This window comes from Falco biarmicus, chromosome 5, assembly GCF_023638135.1.
Source record: "Falco biarmicus isolate bFalBia1 chromosome 5, bFalBia1.pri, whole genome shotgun sequence".
NCBI classification, from domain to species: Eukaryota; Metazoa; Chordata; class Aves; order Falconiformes; family Falconidae; genus Falco; species Falco biarmicus.
Window position 1 is genome coordinate 64,332,429 of NC_079292.1, and position 21,090 is coordinate 64,353,518.

The following is a 21,090-nucleotide window of genomic DNA, read 5'->3' on the forward strand; positions in this document are numbered from 1 at the left end:
CTTTCAAATGATGTGTATGTTTCATATTCATTGCACAAAAAATTTTAGTATATCCTTTTCAATGTTCAATTTTCAGAATTAATCTCGTTCAGTTCTTCAGCTTTCTTATGCGTGCTTCTGCTCCCCCCACCCCTTCCTTTCCACTTTTAATTGCAAAGCAATTTTGTTGCCAGGTTCAACCATAATTTTACTTGACATGTCCGCAGAGGCAGCTCGAACACAGGCCAGGAGCCAGCATACAGGGTGCTCCAAGTTCCTTGAACGTGAGCAGTTAGTAAGATGCCTAAGAAATGAAAGATAGAAAGCCAGACAGGAGTACAAAAGAATGAACAAATCCTATTGTGCTGAAACTCTACACACCAGTAGATGGATTGATAGCTGTCAAGCTTTTCATAGGTATACAAAAAGCCGTAGTTTTGCAGAAAGCACTATAATAAACCTAGATGTTTACAACAGTGAAAGGCAATATGGGTGAAAGCAAAAGTGTTCATTTGCAGGCACTTACCTAGCAATTAGCTTTGGATAATTCCAACTTTTGCTGAGAAGCAAAAAACATGCTTGCTGATAGCACTCAAGAGATGATCAACAGGCACAATCTACAGAAGTCCGTAAGAGTCACTCACATTTTATGGAAGATGCAAGAGATCAGAGCAGTGGGAAGGTTTTAAACCCGGGTACCAATTGATGAAAGGACTGAGAGCAGCTTTGTGGAGAAGGTCGTGGGGGTACTGGTGGATGAAAAACAGACCATGAGCTGGCAATATGCACTCACAGCCCAGAAAGCCAACTGCGTCCTGGGCAGCATCACAAAAAGTGTGGCCAGCAGGTTGATGGAGGTGATTCTCCACCTCTACTCTGCTCTAGTGAGACCCGACCTGTAGTACTGCATTCAGCTCTGGAGCCCTCAGCACAAGACAGACATGGACCTGTTGAGGCAGGTCCAGAGGAGGGCCACAAAAATGATCAGAGGGCTGGAACACCTCTCCTACAAGGAAAGGCTGAGACCTGCGGTTGTTCAGCCTGGAGAAGAGAAGGCTCCACAGAGATCTTATTGCAGACTTCCAGTACCTAAAGGAAGCTTGTAAGAAAGACGGGGACAAACTTTTGAGCAGTGCCTGTTGTGACAGGACAAGGGGTAAGTTTTAAACTAAAAGAGGGTAGATTCAGATTAAATATACAGAATAAATTTTTTACAATGAGGGTCAGGAAACACTGGAACAGGTTGCCCAGAGAGGTGGAGACCCCATCCCTGGAAACATTCAAGATCAGGTTGGACAGGGCTCTGAGTAACCTGATCTAGTTGAAGATGTCCTGGCTTATTGCAGGGAGGGTTGTACTAGATGACCTTTAAAGGTCCCTTCCAACCCAAACTATTCTATGATTCTAAGGAAACAATGGATAGGCGATCCAGTCCAAGTAACAGACTAGCAAAATTACCCATACAGATTCTGGGTAAAAGCAGGGCAATATTTGCACTTTATAGCCAGAAATGAGATTGGGGGGGGGGGGGGGGGGGGGGGGGGTTGGGCCGGGAGAGAGAAAAAAGGATGGGTAGAGTATAAGTTACATTACCTTCTTGTTCAAGCACTTCGGAGATAGTACACAGACCCTAGCATCAAGACCTAGACACAGCCTGGCCATGAAAGCTTGGGGGTCATGCAGAGAAGTCAGTAATAACGGCCAGGTACAGAAATTGAGCAACTGGCATGACACTGCACAGCAGCTCTGTACATAGGAAGTTTGCTACTTCTAACAGATGTATTCAACAAGGTATGCTACCCACATGTATTCTACATACTCTCCTGTTCTTTTTACTCATATAAAAACTACTGTATTTTCTTAGTTCCGCATTTCCTAGAAGTAAACGCATTCCTCCATCACACTACATTCAAAGCTTTTTAGATATGGCTCTGTCATTTCATGTTGTGACCAGGGTTGTTCAGTCCCTTTTTCTCACAGGGGAAGGAATACAGAATGTCAAAACATTAGCTCTATCAGCGACAATTAGGTTCAGGTAAATTGCTGCAAAGTAAATTCTGACAACAGAAAGTATCCCCTATACTTGACCAAGCCAAAAGCAGCCAAAAAGGTGGGAAAGGCACAGAAAGGAGGCACTAAACAACTGCTGCTAGGTTGAAATGAACAGTCAAGGGCAGACAGTAATCTCGCTTTTGACTGTATCAGGTACTCTGTAACACACTACTTTTTCTTTCCTTCATAGACTTTAGTTTTACTACCGGAAATCTACACACTAAACAAATTACAGGTTTGTAGCATTTAATGCTGTTCAATCAATCCATCTGGGGATGATCTAACCTATCTAACAAGCATCTTAACAGAAAATCCTTCTCCTCTCTCATTCCATTGTCATGGCTTAACCCCAGCTGGCAACAAAGCACCAGACAGCCAATCACTCACACACCCCTTTTCTGCCACAGCAGGATAAGGGAGAGAATCAGAAAAGTGAGAAAACTCATGGGTTGAGACAAAGACAGTCTAATAGGACAGAAAAGGAACAAAATAATAATAACAGCAAAAGAATAAGAAAATACAAAACAAGTGATGCACAATGCAATTGCTTAGCACTTGCCGACCCATGCCCAGCCAGCTCCTAAGCAGCTGCCCCTGGCCAGCTTTCCCCCCAGTTCATAAACTGAGCATCACATCATATGGTACAGAGTAACCTTGTGGTCAGTTTGGGTCAGTTGTCCTGGCCACATCCCCTCCCAACTCCTTGTGCCCCCTCCAGCCTTCTCACTGGCAGGGCATGAGAGCTGAAAAACCCTTGACTTAATATAAACACCACTTGGCAACAACATCAGTGCGTATCAACATTATTCTCACACTAAATCCAAAACACAGCACTGTACCCCAGCTACTATGAAGAAAATTAGCTCTATCCCAGCCAGAACCAGGACACCCATTTTCTAGGTTCTTGGCTCACAGCTGCAAGCTCTCCCCTTCCCTAACCTTAACCACAGCTTTGGGGCTCACTGGACTTCATGATGACCAAGTTCAATCTACTAACTGGATGGCAAACTAATCCAACGAAACCAGAATATTTTCCTTCCAGGTTAGTGACTGGAAGTGGCTTAGCCACTACCGGTACTACAAGTACCTGAACAAAGGAAGCGGAGGAACCACACAGCAAACAGCTGGGGAAAGCATTTCAATGACGGTGGACTCTTTTCACAGGACTTGCTGTCTCATGGGATAATTCAACTGAAAAAGCAGAATCCTGGTCACTTCCATCTTCCTCCCAATGGCTTAATGCTCCCTAGCCAGTACCAGCACTACTTGTCGCAACACGTGCTTTGTGATCCAGCAGAACTCACTGCTGCAGAGGAACACCCTGCTCCGTCTTGCAGCGCTTCTCTACCACGTTGATGAGCCAGAGTTTCATCTCAGTGGCACATGGAACCACTGGACTTTCAAATCTACTTTAAGCTTCATGGTTTGTAGTCACCAAGTATTTCAGACTTACCACACTTTTTACACTACTGTAATAATTTCCTAGTGTATATTTACAACTGCAAATGTCCTTTTCCCCATCAATGAACCGCAGAATAACCAAAAAGTTTCCAGTGTAGCGATCTCAGTTTTAATTTAGATTAAAGCAAGTGACAAATGGCTGCAATGAACAACTTCACTACCTGAAATCCACACTTAGTACAGATTAAGCTCATTATTACTGCAATTTGATACACACTCTAATGAAACCAACATACATGTGGCAATATTAAGTCCAGACACATGGAATGAACTGGTTCAAGTGAAAATCGAGTGTATTTATATTATATACCATTAAGTGGTTAAAATAGTGATTAGCACTTGTTCAATACTCCCATTTCACATCAGCAATAAGTAAAGCAACTATGGAGGGCCTCATTTGACCTTAACTGTTAAGGACATTATGTCAATATTTGTATAATCAAGCTAGTGCCCTGCTCTGACATATTAAGATAAAACCTAAAAGTACCTCAAATAATGAGATCTTTATTTTTAATTACCCTGTGCCTTCAGGCAGCAATTACAATTAAAAAGACTACAAAAGAAATCTGGTTGACCTCCAGTTACTTCAATACTTGAGAGAACCAAGAAAAGGGCAGGGTTTGGAGCAAGTGACACCCATTCAGTTCCTAATAGATGTAACCTATGCATGCAGTCTTTTATCCTCTTAATGGTCCTATGTCAATGCAACTTTATGAATCTGGACTGATGAAAGAATACACAAATTTAATTTGTAGTTAGTTTACAAATTAAACAGCTTAAAAATATTACCCCACCCTACAATTTTATATACTTCTTTAAGAAGTTCCCGTCTACTAACATAATTTTTTAGATCCTACATGATTATTTTTGGAAGAGAAAAAAGTCAACTGCTTTAAAAGCAATGTTAATCTTATGTTTTCATGTGTATGTGTATATGTTTGCTTTTAACAACAGAGCATGACTTTTTCTATTATACAATCTTCCCCCAGCACCTAAAAAGCATGCATTACATTTCAATTGCACCAACATAATTATTAGACCATGCCAGTGATCTTCCCCTAGTGATGCGTATCAGGAATACCATACAGTTCCTTTCTATCTCCAGGAAGTTACGCTTCTGTTGCACAAGGAGAATATTCTCTTTTATTAAAGGTATTCTCAGTTTTAACATAAAATGGTTCATATAAGATCAAGATAACACACCATTAATCTAACCACAATCATTTGAATGTAAACTTACCTCTAAATATATTGATGGTGGGTTATGCTCTCCTCCAAATTTATCTAGCAGTGCCTCTATATGTTCTTGCGTTAATTTAATCATCTGTTTGATATTCCACACCTAAAACAGAAAATTAAAAATTTTTATAATCAGAAACAGCATAGAGAATCTGTCCTAAAACAACAAAAAAAATACATTTCCTTGATATTTAATAACAGAAGTCCATAATAAAAAATCCTGTTCATCCACTGTCAGTAATACACAGCTTGCTTCTGAGATAAACAGAGAAAAATTAAATTTGGTTCTAAAATTCAGGGACCATTGAATTAACAACTTCAGAACAGTTTATTTTTCATGTTTATCAAAATTGTATGAAGTATTTTCCTTGGAAGACTTTGCAATCCAATTTATACAGTACTACAAAGTTTAGTGGAGGAGTTAGTCTATCAGACCTTAAGTCATCTGTGTAAACAATCACAAAACCAAGACCTGCTGTTCTATTTGCATGGGAATAGGATGTCTTGATCTTAAAGAGCACCTTCTATACCCTGTCTTCTATACTCTGTCTACCCTGCAAGTTTTCTTACAGACCTCAGACGTGATCTGTATAAGACATTTATTTCTAGTACACAGGGAAGACTTATGGCACTGCACTGTGAAACATCTTGGGTTTACTCATTCTTCATGTCTTGAAAGAGTTAGTTTTAGGACTTTGATACTATTGTAGGTGAACAGTATTATGAATCCTAATTTATACCTTAAAAAGCCAGTGAGGCACAAACCCAAACATTTAAAGCAAAATGCTACGCTGATTTAAGAAGCCACTACAGTTCAACCAAAGTCAGAAATTTATAGTGGGGTAACGGGGAGGAAGAGAAAAGAATCTCTTCTTCATAGGTAGTGTTATACAAGCTATTTATCAAGAAGAAAATATTACATCAGAGTTATTAGACCAAGGATGGAAGAAATGAAGATAATATAAATGGTGCTTCTTCCAAAGCTTTTTTTTCTGCTTCACAGATGATAATATGTATAGCCTTAAGACCAGGTCTAGATTTACAAATTTTGACAACCTACCTCATCAAAAAGATGATGCACATAACTTTATATTCTAAAGTAGATTGGATCCTATTACTGGTGCCTAAGCTGGATCAACACAAGTTTTACTGTGAAGCTTGAGATGTTCACAATGAAAACAAACTCTAAAATACAGAACTCACATTTTGCACACCACCTTATTTACCCCTTCTAATTTTAGACATCAGTTATTTACCAGCGATTTCCTAAAGTAAACTAGCAATTGATTCACTTGTAGCCCAAGTTTAGAACAGACACTAGAACAAAGATTTCATCAAGAAGCTACAGTCAAGCAAAAATAAGTTTGCTCAGGGACAAGCAATCCAAACTACAAAAAGTGAGGGAAGCAGGGGAACACCAAAGAGAGAGTGCTATTTCAAGTATTCTGTATGTAAATTCCCTTGAGGCAACTGTGGAAGTCAGCTTGCTTCTAAACTCACAATCTATCACGTCGAAGCTAGGACTCCCAACCAGCAGCGAAGAGAAGGTTTTCTCTATTTTGCTAGTTCTTTCCAAGATGGCAAGTGCTGGTTGTATGCTTGGTGAAAGAACAAGCTTGAATCAACACTATTTCAATTAACCTGTTCAATGTAAGAGTTTAGGATGCTTAGTTCCTGTGTAACTGATAACATGCTGTTAACCTGGGTGTGCATATAGAAAATCCCTGGCAAACGAAGGAATCATCTCAGGATTGCCTTCACAAACAGGTTTCATTAGTACTTAACACAACTTCTATTACTTGGTCATTCTGACAACTTTACACACTGAAAGTTTTCATCAACATACACTGTACCACAAACAATATTGACAACTTACTATACTTAAATGCCTGGCAATAGGGAAGGTGGGGATGAAAGTTGCTTCACGGAAAGTAACCCAGAATTGCAGAAAGGTTGAGGTTGGAAGGGACTTCTGCTGGTCATCTCGTCCAACCCCCTCCTCAAGCACGTTGCCCAGAAGCACAGATCATTTTTTGAGCATCTCCAAGGATGGAGACTCCACAACCTCTCTGGGCAACCTGTGCCAGTGCTCAGTTACCCTCACAGTAAAAAAGTGTTTCCTGATGTTTAGAGGAAACCTGCCATGTTTCAGTTTAAACCCATTGCCTCTGGTCCTATCACTAGGCACTACTGGAAAGAGCCTGGCTCTGTCTTCCTTTCACCAACCCTTAATCATCTTTGTGGCCCTTCACTGGACTCTCCCCAGTGTAGCTGTGTCTCTCATTCTGGGGAGCCCAGAACTAAACACAGCACTCCAGGTGTGACCTCACCAGTGTGCTAAGTAGAATGAACCCCTGCCAGATGAGTTTCCAAATACTTCTTTTGAAGACTGATAGTGAGTAACTTCTTTGCTCATGTTTTCTATTTTGTGTCCATGAGCACAACCTTACTTCTCTCTTCTATTACAGTAAAGATACAGAATAACAAATATAATTGAGAAACAATAACATGCACAAGGGAAGCATGTTATTTAGAAGATGTGGGCAAGAAAATCAAACAGCCTTTAACATGGGCAGAAATCTTCCTGCTAAGTTAACAGCATGGCAAGAGCAAAAACTGAGTGACTAATGAAGAAAATTTTAAAAAAATTAAACTTACTGCCAGGCTATGGAAAAAATGTCTCCACCTGAAGAAGCTGAAATTAGTCTAAAGGAACACAACGTTGCTCAGAGAAGCTGAAAACAATGCTCTGAATTACCTACTATACACCTGTGCACTAAAGAGCCTTTACACAAGTGAATCTTAGAGACAATACACATTTCTATTATCTTAGAAAAGCTATTCACACAGTTAAAAGTATGCTGAAGGCAGAAGGAAATTTATCAAAGTCAACCATAGCAACAAATCATTACTTGTTGCTCACAGAAATGGAAAACCTGTTTTGTGAGCCATATTTATCAGAAGTCTTCTGACAAGCTGGAAAACTTTCACAAATCTAGTATTGACTAGCATATTCTATGCCTAATCAAGTACGCAGAAGAACACATATGCCAAGGCAAATTTCCAAGCTTCACAATTTCCCTTTAAGTGGCAACTTTACTTATTTTTACTTCTAGAAAATTTACCTTTTGGCTTCCCATATCAGTGAATATGCTTATACACAGTTTTTGCGGTCTGGAGCAACCCTTAACTAGCTAGCCCCTTGAGAATCAACTCCTGTGGAAGTATACTGCATCCTACTATGCAGGATCTACAACTACTTCAACTGAAGGAACTCAAGCCTTTTCCTAACTGCAATTTGAAATTAGTGCTCTGTGCAAGTGACCTCATGCAACTTAGAAACGTGTGCTTCTGCACAACACAGTACCCACAGGTTCTGCCTCACAAAAAATACACCATACCTGTTGCACTTACACAGCCAGCAGAGCCAGCCTGTCTGTTCCCCTTGCAGAGTTGCTTGTTCCAATAACTCATCTCAGCTAAGTTTGCATCATGTGCGCCAGCGCAGCCTTACAGACTTTGAGACAAGACATACGCCAATCATACCTGTGGAAGAAACCTGAAACACTAGGTTCTTAAGAATTAAATCTTCTGAGTTCAGTAGTACTCACAGACATACGGGTTTCTTTCAACTGTGCAAATGAAACCTAAGTGTACAAAAATTGCCTAGGATTTTAGGAAGTGTCTCACTCTCCATAAGCACACACATTCCAGGACAGCAGCAAAGAACTACCAAACAACAGGGACAACAAAAACATGAAATGTAGAATCCTTTTAGCAGTTCTAGATCAAAGAGCTTGTTCCTAGATAACAGAATAAACCCAAGCTTTTCAAGTTAAACACGTACACATTAATACCATTCTTTCCTCAAGATCTCACAACAATCCCTTTATCCACACTTTATTCACACTTTCTCTAGAATAAGAGAAAATTGCAGAAGGCTGCTGGTCATTAAGAAAGAACAGACATAGCTTTTGATAACCCTTATGAGCACTCCACCACACTTAGGAAGCTCCACACCTATAGGAAACCATAAAACCACAATTGCCAAGTATCTCGCAGAAACATAAAAAATTATGCCAGCCTAAGTGACAGTTGCTAGAAGTCTTAACGTTTTCTAAAGTAAATCTGCAATGTACCTAGTACCATCCCACATCAAGTCCAGTCCCTTCCCACAATCAGCAGCAAGGTTATTTGAGACACATTGTTTCATTGTAGCTCCACGAAAAAGTAATGAATCCTTTACAACCTGGGTAACCTTATCATTTTTTTTTTAAAAAAAAAAAGCCTCAAATTAATTATTCTGTCCTGTGTGGTTAGGTTAAGGTTATTCTCTGTCACAAGAGATTAGATTTGATTCTCCTTTTAGTGCTGCTGATACAAGGAAGCTGACACAGGCTAACATGGACACAGGCAGCCAGAAGACTGGAAATATTCCAGATATGCTGGAATATATCAACTTGTATCTGCCTATTGTGGATAACTGTGCATTAATTTTGCAAATAAGCACTCCCTTGCAATGTAATAAAGATGATGACCTATTTCAAGCCAGAGGCAAGCCAGATACAGTAGAAGCCTAAATCCATTCTATTCAGGGAAGACTATGGCTCCACAAATGTGAGCCTATAAGCCACAGTTATTTCTGCATCTTTTGCTGCTTGTCAAAACATGCAGTGCCTGAGACAGCACAAAACAAACTATCTTTTATACTTTTTGCACCTGGCATCAGTACTCAAATCTTACAGCACATCTCAACTCTAAGCTGCATGATTCACATTTGGTAGAAGACACCTGAGAGTTCAAATATATTCTGTAAAGAAAAAAAAAAAGCCATTATTTGTCCAGGCACAGTATGTTCTGCATTGATGGAGGATACTTTGATAGAATCAAGGTAATTAAAAACAGAAATAAGAAATTAAGCATTTAATTTGGAAACTGTTCTATAAGGAGGCCAAAATCATCAATACCTATCCAATACTATTCTAATCAGTCCCTTCGGGCTTCTTTCTTACACAATCAATTCAATTGTTCGGTCCACTGAACTAGGGTCCACTTTGTCAGAAAATGCTTTAGAAAGCTGTCACGCATGAGATTGTTCATAGCTAGACTAACGTCTTAACTAACTTGATAGTGAAGCATTAGGGAGAGAGGCATGAGGACATATGAAAGGGGTTAATAACTCAGCACCTCACCTCACCATTCACATGTCAAAATGCAGAGTTTGCATTTTCCAGTTTCTTTCCTGAAAATCACTCTTATCTCTTCCTCATGTTGCTATTTTTTCTTGAGATACTTTACACCCGCATCAAGCTTGAAATGTTCTAGTTTATTACAAAGCTTGTTCTTAATTTTCTGCATTGCCTGCTGGAACATGCACATACAGTGGGAAGGACAGTCCTTTCCTTCTTCCTTTACTTCAGCCTCTAGATCTTCTCCATCTCTCAGTGGAAGATTCTCTCAACTCCCACATCTGCTGTGTTAATTTTTCCATTTTTCCTACTCTGCTGGCTTTTCATGTCTACCACATTTTCAATGCTGTAGTTAAACTTTTTATTAAACAAGTATGAAAAATACTATCAGTTGAAAAACTACTGAATTGAAAAGCAGCTTGCAATGGGTTTCACGTACAAGTTTACACAAGTGACATAAACGTAAGCATTGAGGCTGCCTTTCCTAGTTTATTTTCCCCAACTTTTTATTAATGTTGGTGAATCATTTTTATCACAGCTCCTTTACAATGTCTGAGATATGAACTCTGACAGTGTTATTTTCTTTGTTGGCTAGCTAGACAGTTCAGAATGGGTGTGGTTAACATTTACAATCACAGAATAGTAAGTTATGGACAATATCTACAGAAGTTACTGTAGCCAAGAGAAAAAGGATCTGGTATCTCTTTTTCCACAAAAGTCTATGAACATATCTTTCTAGGCTGGTCAAGAATGGCCTGGTGAAGATGTGTAATAGTATATTCAAGAAGGAAAATCCTCAAGAAGAGGTACAACTTTTTTTGTACCATCATGTCTGATGACTAAGATCATAACTAGGTCAGCTAATACAGTAAAGTGATCAGAAGGTATCTGTTGTAAGCACAACAGTTAGTAAAATATTAAAAAGGTTTAAAGATGAAAACTATTTTTGATTTAACAGACAACATTTTTTGGGAAGGAAAGGCCAATTCTTATCCCCCTGTAACCAGCAGTGCAGGTTTTCAACTGTGGCTGTTGTGACACTGCTCCTGTTAACCAGTAAACCCCACCAAACCCAAACACTCAACAACTCCCTCCCTACTCCAAAAACCTAGGAAGTATTTGACCAAGCTAATGCTCAAGTATCAGAGTATCATCTTTGAGGAGTTAGCAGCAGAAACTCTATTGACACAACCAGCAGTAGACTAACTCTGTGATTCCAAAACAAACACATTCAATAAAAACTTGCTTTCTTTACTAGAGAACTTCCACCACATAAAATCCTGGTATTACTTAAGTTTTTATGTAATATTTGTGCATCTCTCATTTATTTACAAACCACCAGTTGTAACTGAGAGCAATCTATGTCTTTTCCTTTGTTTATTTCTAAACATGAATGTAATTGCTCATCATTCAACCCTACTCTTAAAGCAGAATAAATAGCCTTTCAGTCTGGCTGGCCTTTGTCTCTTAAGTTGCCTCTTCTTTAACAAAAGGAATTCAGACTTCAAATGTTCCTTGCTTCTTAAAAGCATTTACAATTACTTTTTTTAATATAGTGATAAATTCTAAAGGATAAAGCTCAATAAAGTCTACCCTTGAAACACAACCAAGCAGTTTGTCTAGAAGAACAGTCACCAAGAGCCTCTGGCAGTGGTTGCTTCACAGCTTACACCAACCTAGAAGGTGGGTGCAACTATCGTATTGTCCTTGGCTATTTACCCCGCTCCCTTCCTTACGCTTTCTCCAGAACTTAAACCTTCGGCTGAACTATTTCAGCATGCTAAACAAGCAGAAAATTGTTCTCTTTGTCAAGGTTAGTTTTCTGCCAGTCTAGCGTGCTCAAACAGCTTGGCAAACGACCCAGTGACCACCTAAGCTGGGGAAAAAAGCCACCTTTCCTCTCCACAGCCCACAGTTAGATGGATTCAGGCTACTGTGAAATAGCAGCCTTCTTGTTTAAGTTTCAACTCTCTTTCATTCCCCCACTTTTTCCATCACCTGCCATCTTTGCTGCTTGCTGCTAAGTAGAATTTTCCTCCAAGCACTATAAAAAGGAAAGTTAACAAATGGTTTCTACCGCAGTAGAACAGCAGTGTGTGAAAAAATAAGAGGTGCCTGTATCCTTCATTTAAATCATTAACCACCAGTTGCACAGCTTTCTTTGATCTAACTGAATCTTTAATTTAGTATTCCATAAGGCTTTTGTGTTGCACTACTACTAGCCCTTTTGTTCATTTTGGTACTTAATTCAGTAGACATGAGGATCATACAGAGATCAAGTTCTGGTACAATTCACTGTATTTACATTTATGAACTTAACTTCTCCCTAGACTGTCACAGGTTTTAACCAAAAAAAAAAAAACAAAAAAAACCCCACACACAACCCCAAAAAAACACAACACGAAACTACCCAGATTTTCTAACTCATTTAAGAATGCAGTTTTGCTTTAGAGATATAACTACCACAGACTCTCAAAAACTGTTAAATCCATACGGCAGTGAAGTTCAAAAAAAGACAATCATGCATACAGCAGACTATTTCTTTGCACACCTTAAGCTTAAGACAAGTCATATTTGCGATGAAAAGCAAGCAGCCAACCAGCTAATTACAATAATAAGAAGAAAACACTAGTCAAGCAGAGCTCTTAAACGGCTTGGATCACATGAATTAAAATGACAAAACAAATTAACTCAGTCTCAGCTGAACTACAGAACTTACTCTGCTCTCTCCTTGCCAGAGCACACAATTAATTAGACTATCCAGAAAAGATAATCAGCACCTATTTAACAGTTAGTTTTCAATCCATAAAATAACTTGTTACACACTTCACAATATTCCACCACTAAACTATTACTACACAGTGCATGTGTTTCCTGACAGCTGGTTAGAAAATGTAGACAGCTGGAATTGTTAGTCAAATACAAATATATTCTGTTTGTTTAGAAGTACCTGTGATCCAATAAAGTAACTAAGGTATCGCATTTTTTATCACAAACAGGTCTCAAAACCTAAACCAGAGCAAATGTGATTTGCTCCCAATCACAGAGAACAGTCACAAATAGAAACTGCCACAGAAACCACATTCTCCTAAACGGCATTCTATGTTCTACTCAGCAGACCATGCTGCCTTAGTAACCCTAATACCAACATGAAAAATGAAACAATTTTAAACGCAGAATTGGTTCCTTGCCACTCATTGTAGAGTTGGAGAGTTAAAAAAAAAATAAAAATAATCCAAACCAATAAACAACAGCTACCATGGTAGGATGGTGAAAAGAACCATCTAGTTTAGAAAACTGAAAAAAACCCAACACTGGGAAAGATGGAAAAGTACATTTAACACCAGCTTTACTAATAAAGATACTGTTTAAGGGGCCTCACTACAGAACAGATGAAGATATTAGAGGTGGTATACCCCTTTTTGTGGTTAAAAAAAAATTAATCCCAGCCACTTAGTTAAGCAACACATTTTTAAACAGTAAGTACATTTTCTTCATTAACTACCTCACTTGCTTGCCTCCTAGAAAAAAGGTTTTAAAGCAAGTTGGTACCCTTCCTATGGAAATTGAATTGCCTCTTCACACTAAATTTTGTGCAGGTATACTGGGAAAACTCACCAAAATATTTCACTTGATCAGAACCTTGGAAAAACAAAAGCTTCCTTCAGTGCCCAAACACACTCCCTATGATCTCCTGAATTCAGTATCAATAGTATGCAGAATTAATTTGGTACCAAGCACTATACCTGCACTGCATGACAAGCTTCATTTTGAAGAGAGCACAGACTGTTTTGTGATCTTCAATGCTCACATTGGTTGGGGAGTGTCATGGTGGGATGACAGCCAGCAGCACTGTTCCCTGAAAACTAACTGAACTGAGAGGACCTTTGGATAATGGGAATTAAAAATTAGATCTTTGGCTGTTTCACCCTTTTTTGCTAGGGTACATGTTAATAAAACGTCATCAGAAACAGAATAAAGAAAGGCACTGTTACTGCTCCTTCAAAATAACACAAATACTAAAAAGGTGAAGTAACAAGCCAAACACTTGCAGCAAGGGATTTAAACAGAAGAGGAAAAAAAAAAAAAAAAAAAAAAAAAGGCATGTAATTCTGCATCAAGCAGCCTTGTTGGTAGCATTAGCCACAGAAGAGGAAATCAGTTGCATAAATATGTATTTCATCATTTTGGAAAGAAGCTGTGCACAGGAGGGAAGATGAGGAGGATTCCATTGTACACCCAAAAAGTTCAAGAGCAATTGCAATAAAAAAGCCAAAGCAAAGAAGTACATATCCTGCACACTGACTTCTGCATCCTCCTGCACTAGCTATAAGAAAATAACTGTGTTCACACACAGAGATTTGTGAACAGTTGAAAATTACGAAAACCATCTCACACCTCAAAAAACTAAATACTGTCTCTAGAACTCTCATGGTCAAAGCTGCTGGAAAAGTATACTTAATATAAAAGAAGATCACAGAGGACCTTCACATCGCTGGCATACCGGCAAAACTGTGTCATGTAATCATATTTCGGTGAAAGCTATGCTCAGAAGCAATCCAGCATGGGAAGGTCACAACCATAAAGATCTAACATGTCAGGATCCAAACCTGGCAAGTCCAGCTAAGGAAGCCTCAGCTGAACAAGACTTCTCATCCAAATATAAAAAGTGAAGGCCTATACAGTTTTATGGGACAAAGATGATCTTAAAAAAAAAAAAAAAAAAGAGAGAGAGGGGATAGGGGAAACCACCATACTACCACTACTCCCCCTAAACACATTCCCTTTGTCTCCTACCTCACAAGAGTTTCAGAGCTCATTGGGTGCTGAATGTTGAAGACGTTCAGTTCACTAAGCTTGCAGAAAAATAACCCAGCAAAAGTGATGCCAATTTTCTTCAGCATTAATGAGCTGTATCAACTTCAGAAAAGACCTATGTGGTACTAAGTCAGCACAAGGGAGCAGATCTGGCTGAGCAGCCTGACGCAGGAAACAGCAAAGGCTCTCCCTCTGGGTGGCAAAGCACCATTTGATTGACTTCAGTGTAACTGCAGTGACAGGGAGCGGCATCAACCGTTAGGGACTATGGTTATGACACAGCATTTGTACTACACTGTACGTTACACCACCCTTCAAAAGCAAGTGATGCAAACTGAAAATAAAGCTTATGTACAACTTACACTTGGCCAGAAAGTTTCTCCAAAACCAGCTTCTAATGTAAGGCTGGACTGGAAGAGGATTAGCTATTTCATGACTGTTTGAAACCTTTTATTGCTTCCCTTGGAAGTACAAATAAAATTATATTCCCTTCTAATTGACATTCCCTCCAAAATATTTCATGCAAATTTTCTATAGATAAAACAATTAATAAAACAGAACTACAGACTTACTGCAAAGTAACAAACCAAAGTGGAATATTGGAGCTTTAGGGAAATTGTTGTTTTCCAGTTTGCTTTAAAAAAATGTCTACAGTATTTTTAACTGCATGCAACAAAAGAATTGTCTTTCCTGGCTAAGAAGCGTCAAGAGGGATATTATTAGAACAGCTTTAAAAATAAGAGGTCTTTTGAGTTTAACAACTACAACAAAATACAAATGGGAATAGCATTGGTGGCTTAAGTTAACAACAAAAATTAACAAAAAACTCAGTATCAAACACTTTGTACCCAATCAGTCTGCAAATATCAACAGACAAGAAACAAGCCTCCTGAGACATCAAAACTTTTGAGAGGAAGCTACTACTCTATCAAGCAAATTTTCTGTAATCAAACAAGCTACCACAGGACAGAGCCGTTAATCTTATTCCCTTTTGGGAAAGACATCATAAGCAGAAATCTCTTTAATATCCCCACTAAACTCAAGTATTTCAAGGCTGTTGTCTAATGTTCGATCTACATTGCCACAAAAAAATCATAAAAAGCCTAAGGAAAAAAAGACAAAATATTATCAAAGTCATCAGTTTTTCTACGCCTGGATGAACTTCATTCCCAACATGTATTTGCCTGTGGAGGTGACAGAACCTATTATTGAACATTTTACAAAGAAGTTCAGAAAGTCTGTTTTTATGCTTCTCTATACTTACTCATAAAGAAAAAGGTCTAACAGTAATGCGAAACCATCTCCTCTTCTACCATTTAAACTCACTACCACTGGCAGTAATCACCACAAGCCTGGAGAATGAATTATTTGCATTCTTTGCATCAGATTTGACAATTTCCATTTCTTTTTTAAACAGCTTGAGGGTTTTTTTCAGTCCTTCCTCAAAGCTCTGACTTTCCAGATTTCAGATCGCTGTTATCTTTCTTCTCTAGACTGACCTCAGCTAGCCTGTGCTTTTCTTGAAGCTGTGACCTGAAGTCAGACATAGTATTCAGCTAAGGCCTTTCCTGTGTTATGCAGAACAGAAGAATTATTTGACTTCTCTTTTGAAATATACTCCTGCAGAATATTATTGGATATGAAGCATAATGTAGCTAAAGTTTAACTCGTCCTCACAATTAAACAGGATGTCATTGACAGGCTATAAAGTTAGCTCAATCACTGAACAAAAATGCAATGAAACATAATTGAGATTCAACATCAAACGTATTCCCAAAACTACAAAAGCAATGAAGTAAAAAAATGCTTGCAACATTTCAACTTTCCAAATAAGTAGCACGTTTAATTGTAAACTCTTCAGAGAAAGAGAAACTTAAAAGGAAAGTTCTTCTAGTACTCAGCATGATAGATTCCCTAAATGCTATTGCGACAAAAACCACCTCAGTTTTTCTTTTTATGTTACTTCATGAGAACCTACTACTTACTTTATATCATAAGGTTAGAACACCTTTTTGTTCTATGCATTTTATTATTCTTCTTAAATCATTTTGTAAGATTAAGGTTTCTAAATATATACCTAATATCCATGCAGGATAAATTTCAGCATTGCCACCTAGAAAATGATCGACCGTTGAACAGCTCAGTGAAGCCCTCACTTCACAACCTCCAAAGCTATTTTTGTCTTCCAAAGAGAAGTTCAGGGCACAAAGCTCCAAGTACAGAAAATCCCATTTGAATTATTTAATATTGGTGTAAATAATCTCTAGCAACAAGAACAAGAGCCTTTCCTCCCAGCTGTCACACACTCCTTACTATATCAACAACCCTGTAATACTCCAAAAAGCTTCCATCCAAACAATCTCTTGTCCTGAGAATTCATCCTGGGGAAGAAGCCAATCTACGTGCCTCTGGACACCAGCACTTATCCTAGGCCTCCCAACACCAGCAACTCAACGGTAAAGCAGAAGAGGAAAATTTCTGCAAAATTCACTTGCCCCTACTCTTTTCAAATACTATCTCTCCCATAAGTACCCATTTCCTAAATGTACTATACGAGTGCACAGGCAACTACTCTCACTAATCTGGAGTACAAAAAAAAAAAAAAAAGCTTCAGCAATTATTACACTCTTATGAAATAACTTAATTATTAATCAGCAGTTAGGCTACTGAAACAACCTCTAAAGCAGTAAATTCATTATTTGATCAAAAACTGTCCATGAGTTGAACAACACTACTTAAATTTGTTTTTCAAAATCCCAACCCTGAATTTGTAAGTGACACTGACGCAGTTGTAACCAACACAGAGCACTCCATTACTATCTTGACACAGAATACCTCCTTTACCAGAGTGCTCCAACTTAAAAGTTTGTGTAAGACTACTTCAAGGTCTGTCAGAAATTCTTGTCCATTCCCCTCTTTTAGAACTAGAAACTGAGTACAGAACTGAAGGTTTTCCTTCTGGAAATCAGGGCTGCAGGGAATGAAAAGATTTCCAGGTATTTCCTCAAAATAAGTGAGATGATGCTCCTTGATTTGCTTTCACAGCAAGGGTACTTTTTAAGCTTAGATTTACCTTGTCTTGAAGGAATGAACCACAACACTAGGACATGTACTTGCATTAGAGCCATGAGTCAGTCAGAAGCACTTCAGTATTTTTCTGACTTATGTCACTTTGCATTTACACTAAAGGTTGGCTTGTTTTAGTATTAAGGATAGTTTCCATTTTAACTGAATCAGCAATTTTTTGGTCTTGAACTTTATTAAAAGTACGGGCTTAGATGAAGTAATAGGTGTACTTACATAGTAAACAAAATTTAATTACTGATGACTTGAGGAAGCACTAGCTAACTAAAGAAAAAAAACACATCAGAAAATAAAAATTCTACCACCAGCTCTGCCCTAGACCTGTGTGTTTCAGTATTTCCAATGTATGAGAAGTTTGCTTTTAAACAATACAAGAATACCCTCAAACACTTTCTAACCTTGAACATATGCACCCATACTTGCAACGTACCAATCTCTCTGGCTGGCAGGTGTTCCAGACACCAGACTGCTCCTCTCCCTCCCTCCCTTTCATATAGGGATGCAAGATATTCAGGGCGGGAGGAGAAGCAGCTATGCTATGTAATTTAGCATTTGGAGTCAAATCTAATGACTGACACAGGCTAAAGCATTTTTGACAGCCAAGTGACTTATGGCAGTTTCACAAACACCTCCCTTGGTAAGAAAATTGATTTTTAAAAAAACATTCTTGCCTCCTGCCATGCCTTCCCCTCCTCTCTCTTGCACTGCAGTTTATTTACTCAGCTCAGCTGTATTGATACTACGGTTTCTAGGGCCACAATATAAACTAGTTATTGAAATAATTCCACAGAATCTGTTTTTTGGTTTTATGGCAGAAATAACTGAGAAAGTCAGTTCCATGCACAGCTGCACCAACACAATCTAGGCGTTAAGTCAGCAAAACGCTTATTAACGTAATTTTGGTGCTGAAAGAAAGCATTTGCTAAAGCCCACTCTTTAGGTATTTAGGTTTCTCAACCAGTTGAGAGTTTCTCCTTACTAGGGAAAGTTAAGATTGAACTTGCATAACTGAAAGCATTTGATCACCCTGCTGGTTAGGTGCAAATACATGTATATTGCTAAGTTTTGCCTGCCTTCAGCAAGTAAGCCAGTAGCTCCTCAGGATGAGGGAATCAATCTCACCTCTTGCTAGCACAGACAGGAGTAGACTTCCCTATTTCTCCTTTCTGGCCCTCTACCCAGAATGAGCTCTTGTACTTGTCAAACTTCTCTAACTCATTAATTCCACTATAATCCACTATGCTATTAATAGATCAAATGCATAAAAAGACAGTCTTTTCCGGGTTAGCTGGGAGTCAAACTGGATCCCTCTGTGAGCTGATGATTGAAGCCAGCTCATTTTCCCTGCAAGAGGCTCTCCCCCCAGAGCAGCAAGGAGTTGTGACCTGGTGGGCTCAGCACCTCACAGGGACACAAGACTCTGCCCACAGAGGACAGACCCGGTACTAATCACACAGGCACGCTCAGGAAAGCAAAGCTGAGCTGAAATAATCTTCACCAACTAAGGCTTGAAACAAGAAGCAAAGCTTCTGGCATCCGTATTTACCTCCAGAACAGACCTGATGCATGGCATTTGGCAATTTGTTCTGACTTTGATGCCTATGGTATTTGAATCTGCAAAATACCTTGCATTGTTAAGGCACATTTTAGCCCACCTTCTGAAAACGTTTCAGAAGCATGAAGAACTTACACTTGAACCCCAGCAAAATAGGGAGCACCACTCGCTCTCCGTGGGATCGCGATGTTAAGTAACGTGCCCCCAACACGGGAAGCGTGAGAGAGACACACGCCAGAGGCCCGGCGCCCCCAGGGCCCGCACCGTGCCCCGGCCGTTAACGTCCCCTCAGACTCCCCGTGCAGAAACGGTGAGCCAGGCCAACGGCCACCCAGGAACCGTACCCACCCCGCTTTTAAAATGTATTTCGAGCGTTTCAAAACCACCGGGGGAAACCGGTTATAACCCCACCCCACCCCCCAAACCTTCGCCGGCCGCAGCCCCCAGGTAACAGCGAGCGTGACAGCAGCGGCGCGGAGCCGGGCGCGTTTGAAACGAGGCGGTGACCGCCACCGCCACCCTGCCCAGCCGGAGCGCGGCGCGGCGGGGGAAGCCACAGCCCCCCCGGGCCCGGGCGCGCCGCCTCCTCACGGCGGCACGGGCCGCCCCCGGGACGGAGCGGGCCCGGGCCCCGGGCGCTGCCTGCCGGGAGCGAGGCCGCGGCGAGACGCGCAACCTCCCCGCCCCGCCACTGCATCACCGGCGGCGGCTGGAGCCAGCGGCGCCCCCGCCGCCGGAGGGGGGAGAAGGCCGAGGCCTGCCCGGAGCGAGGATCCCCGCCGCCACCGGCCCCGAGCCTCGCCCTGCCCCGCGGTGCCCCGGCGAGCCCCGCGCCGCCGCCACCGCCCCGTCCGGACCCGCCAGCGGCCCCCGGGTGCGGGCCGGCCGGAGGGGGCGGGGGCGCGATCGGCGGCGGGGGGCGGGGGGCCGCCGCAGCCGCCGTGTGGCCTCACCTCCTCCGGGATGGCCGGGTCGCCGCTGCCGCCGCTGCCCGCCGCGTAACAGGCGCCGAGCGCGGGCGGCGGCGGCTCGGGCTCCATGTCCCCGTTGAAGAGCGAGGCCCCCTCCGCGCTGCTGCCGCTGCTCAGCGCCGCCATCTTGGATCGAAGCGCTTGGGCGAGGGAGGGGGAGGGGGGAGCCGCGTCCCCGCCGCCGGGACGCCCCCAGCCGCGACCCGTAGTGGGAGGGGGGAGGGGGGCGAGCGCAGATCCCGGCCAGCTCCCAGCGGCCCGCGCCACCGTCACGTCACGCCCGACCCGTGACGTCACCCAGAATCGCCACCACGGCCACTGCGCATGAGCAGTCTGACGTCACCGGGAAACACCCTGACGTCACGGCGCGACCACCCGTCGCCCTGGGAACTCGAACGTGGGCTCGGGCCCCGCCCCTTCTCTCGGCCCCGCCCCCTGCGGCGCAGCGCCCCCTGGCGGCGCGACTAAGCACTGCGCTAGGAGCCGGGGGCGCGGAGGCTGGCGGCCGGCGCCGGCGGGGCGGGAAGTGCGGGGGGGCGGCTGGGAGCGCGGAGCCCGGAGGCGGCCCGCGGAGACGCGGCCTGGCGGGGGCCGAACACCGGGATCAGGGAGCCTGCGGCCGGGTCCCGCCACGGGCCTCAGCCATCGCCCGGAGTGCTGCCGTGCCGAAGGTGCCGAGCGCTGAGGCGCAGATGGGCTCTGGCGCGGTGCGGGCTGAGGGGGAGCCGGCACGGGGGCGGGG

General features: G+C 41.7%; 1 protein-coding gene across 2 annotated transcripts in view; it reads right to left on the bottom strand.

Annotated features, from left to right (window-relative positions):
• Positions 1 to 20,659, bottom strand: part of BRAF (B-Raf proto-oncogene, serine/threonine kinase) — an 88,410-nt gene extending 67,751 nt beyond the window's left edge. Inside the window, exons 1-2 of one of the 2 annotated variants that reach the window (XM_056339207.1) lie at positions 20,331 to 20,659; positions 4,733 to 4,834 (exon numbers count right to left, since the gene is read on the bottom strand). In XM_056339207.1, coding sequence (XP_056195182.1) covers positions 4,733 to 4,834; positions 20,331 to 20,474 — 246 coding nt within the window. In that variant the 5' untranslated portion in view covers positions 20,475 to 20,659. Of the gene's footprint in view, positions 1 to 4,732; positions 4,835 to 14,717; positions 14,933 to 20,330 lie in introns of those variants that run through there. The other variant, XM_056339208.1, reaches the window with a different exon arrangement.
• Positions 20,660 to 21,090: the final 431 nt, after the last annotated feature.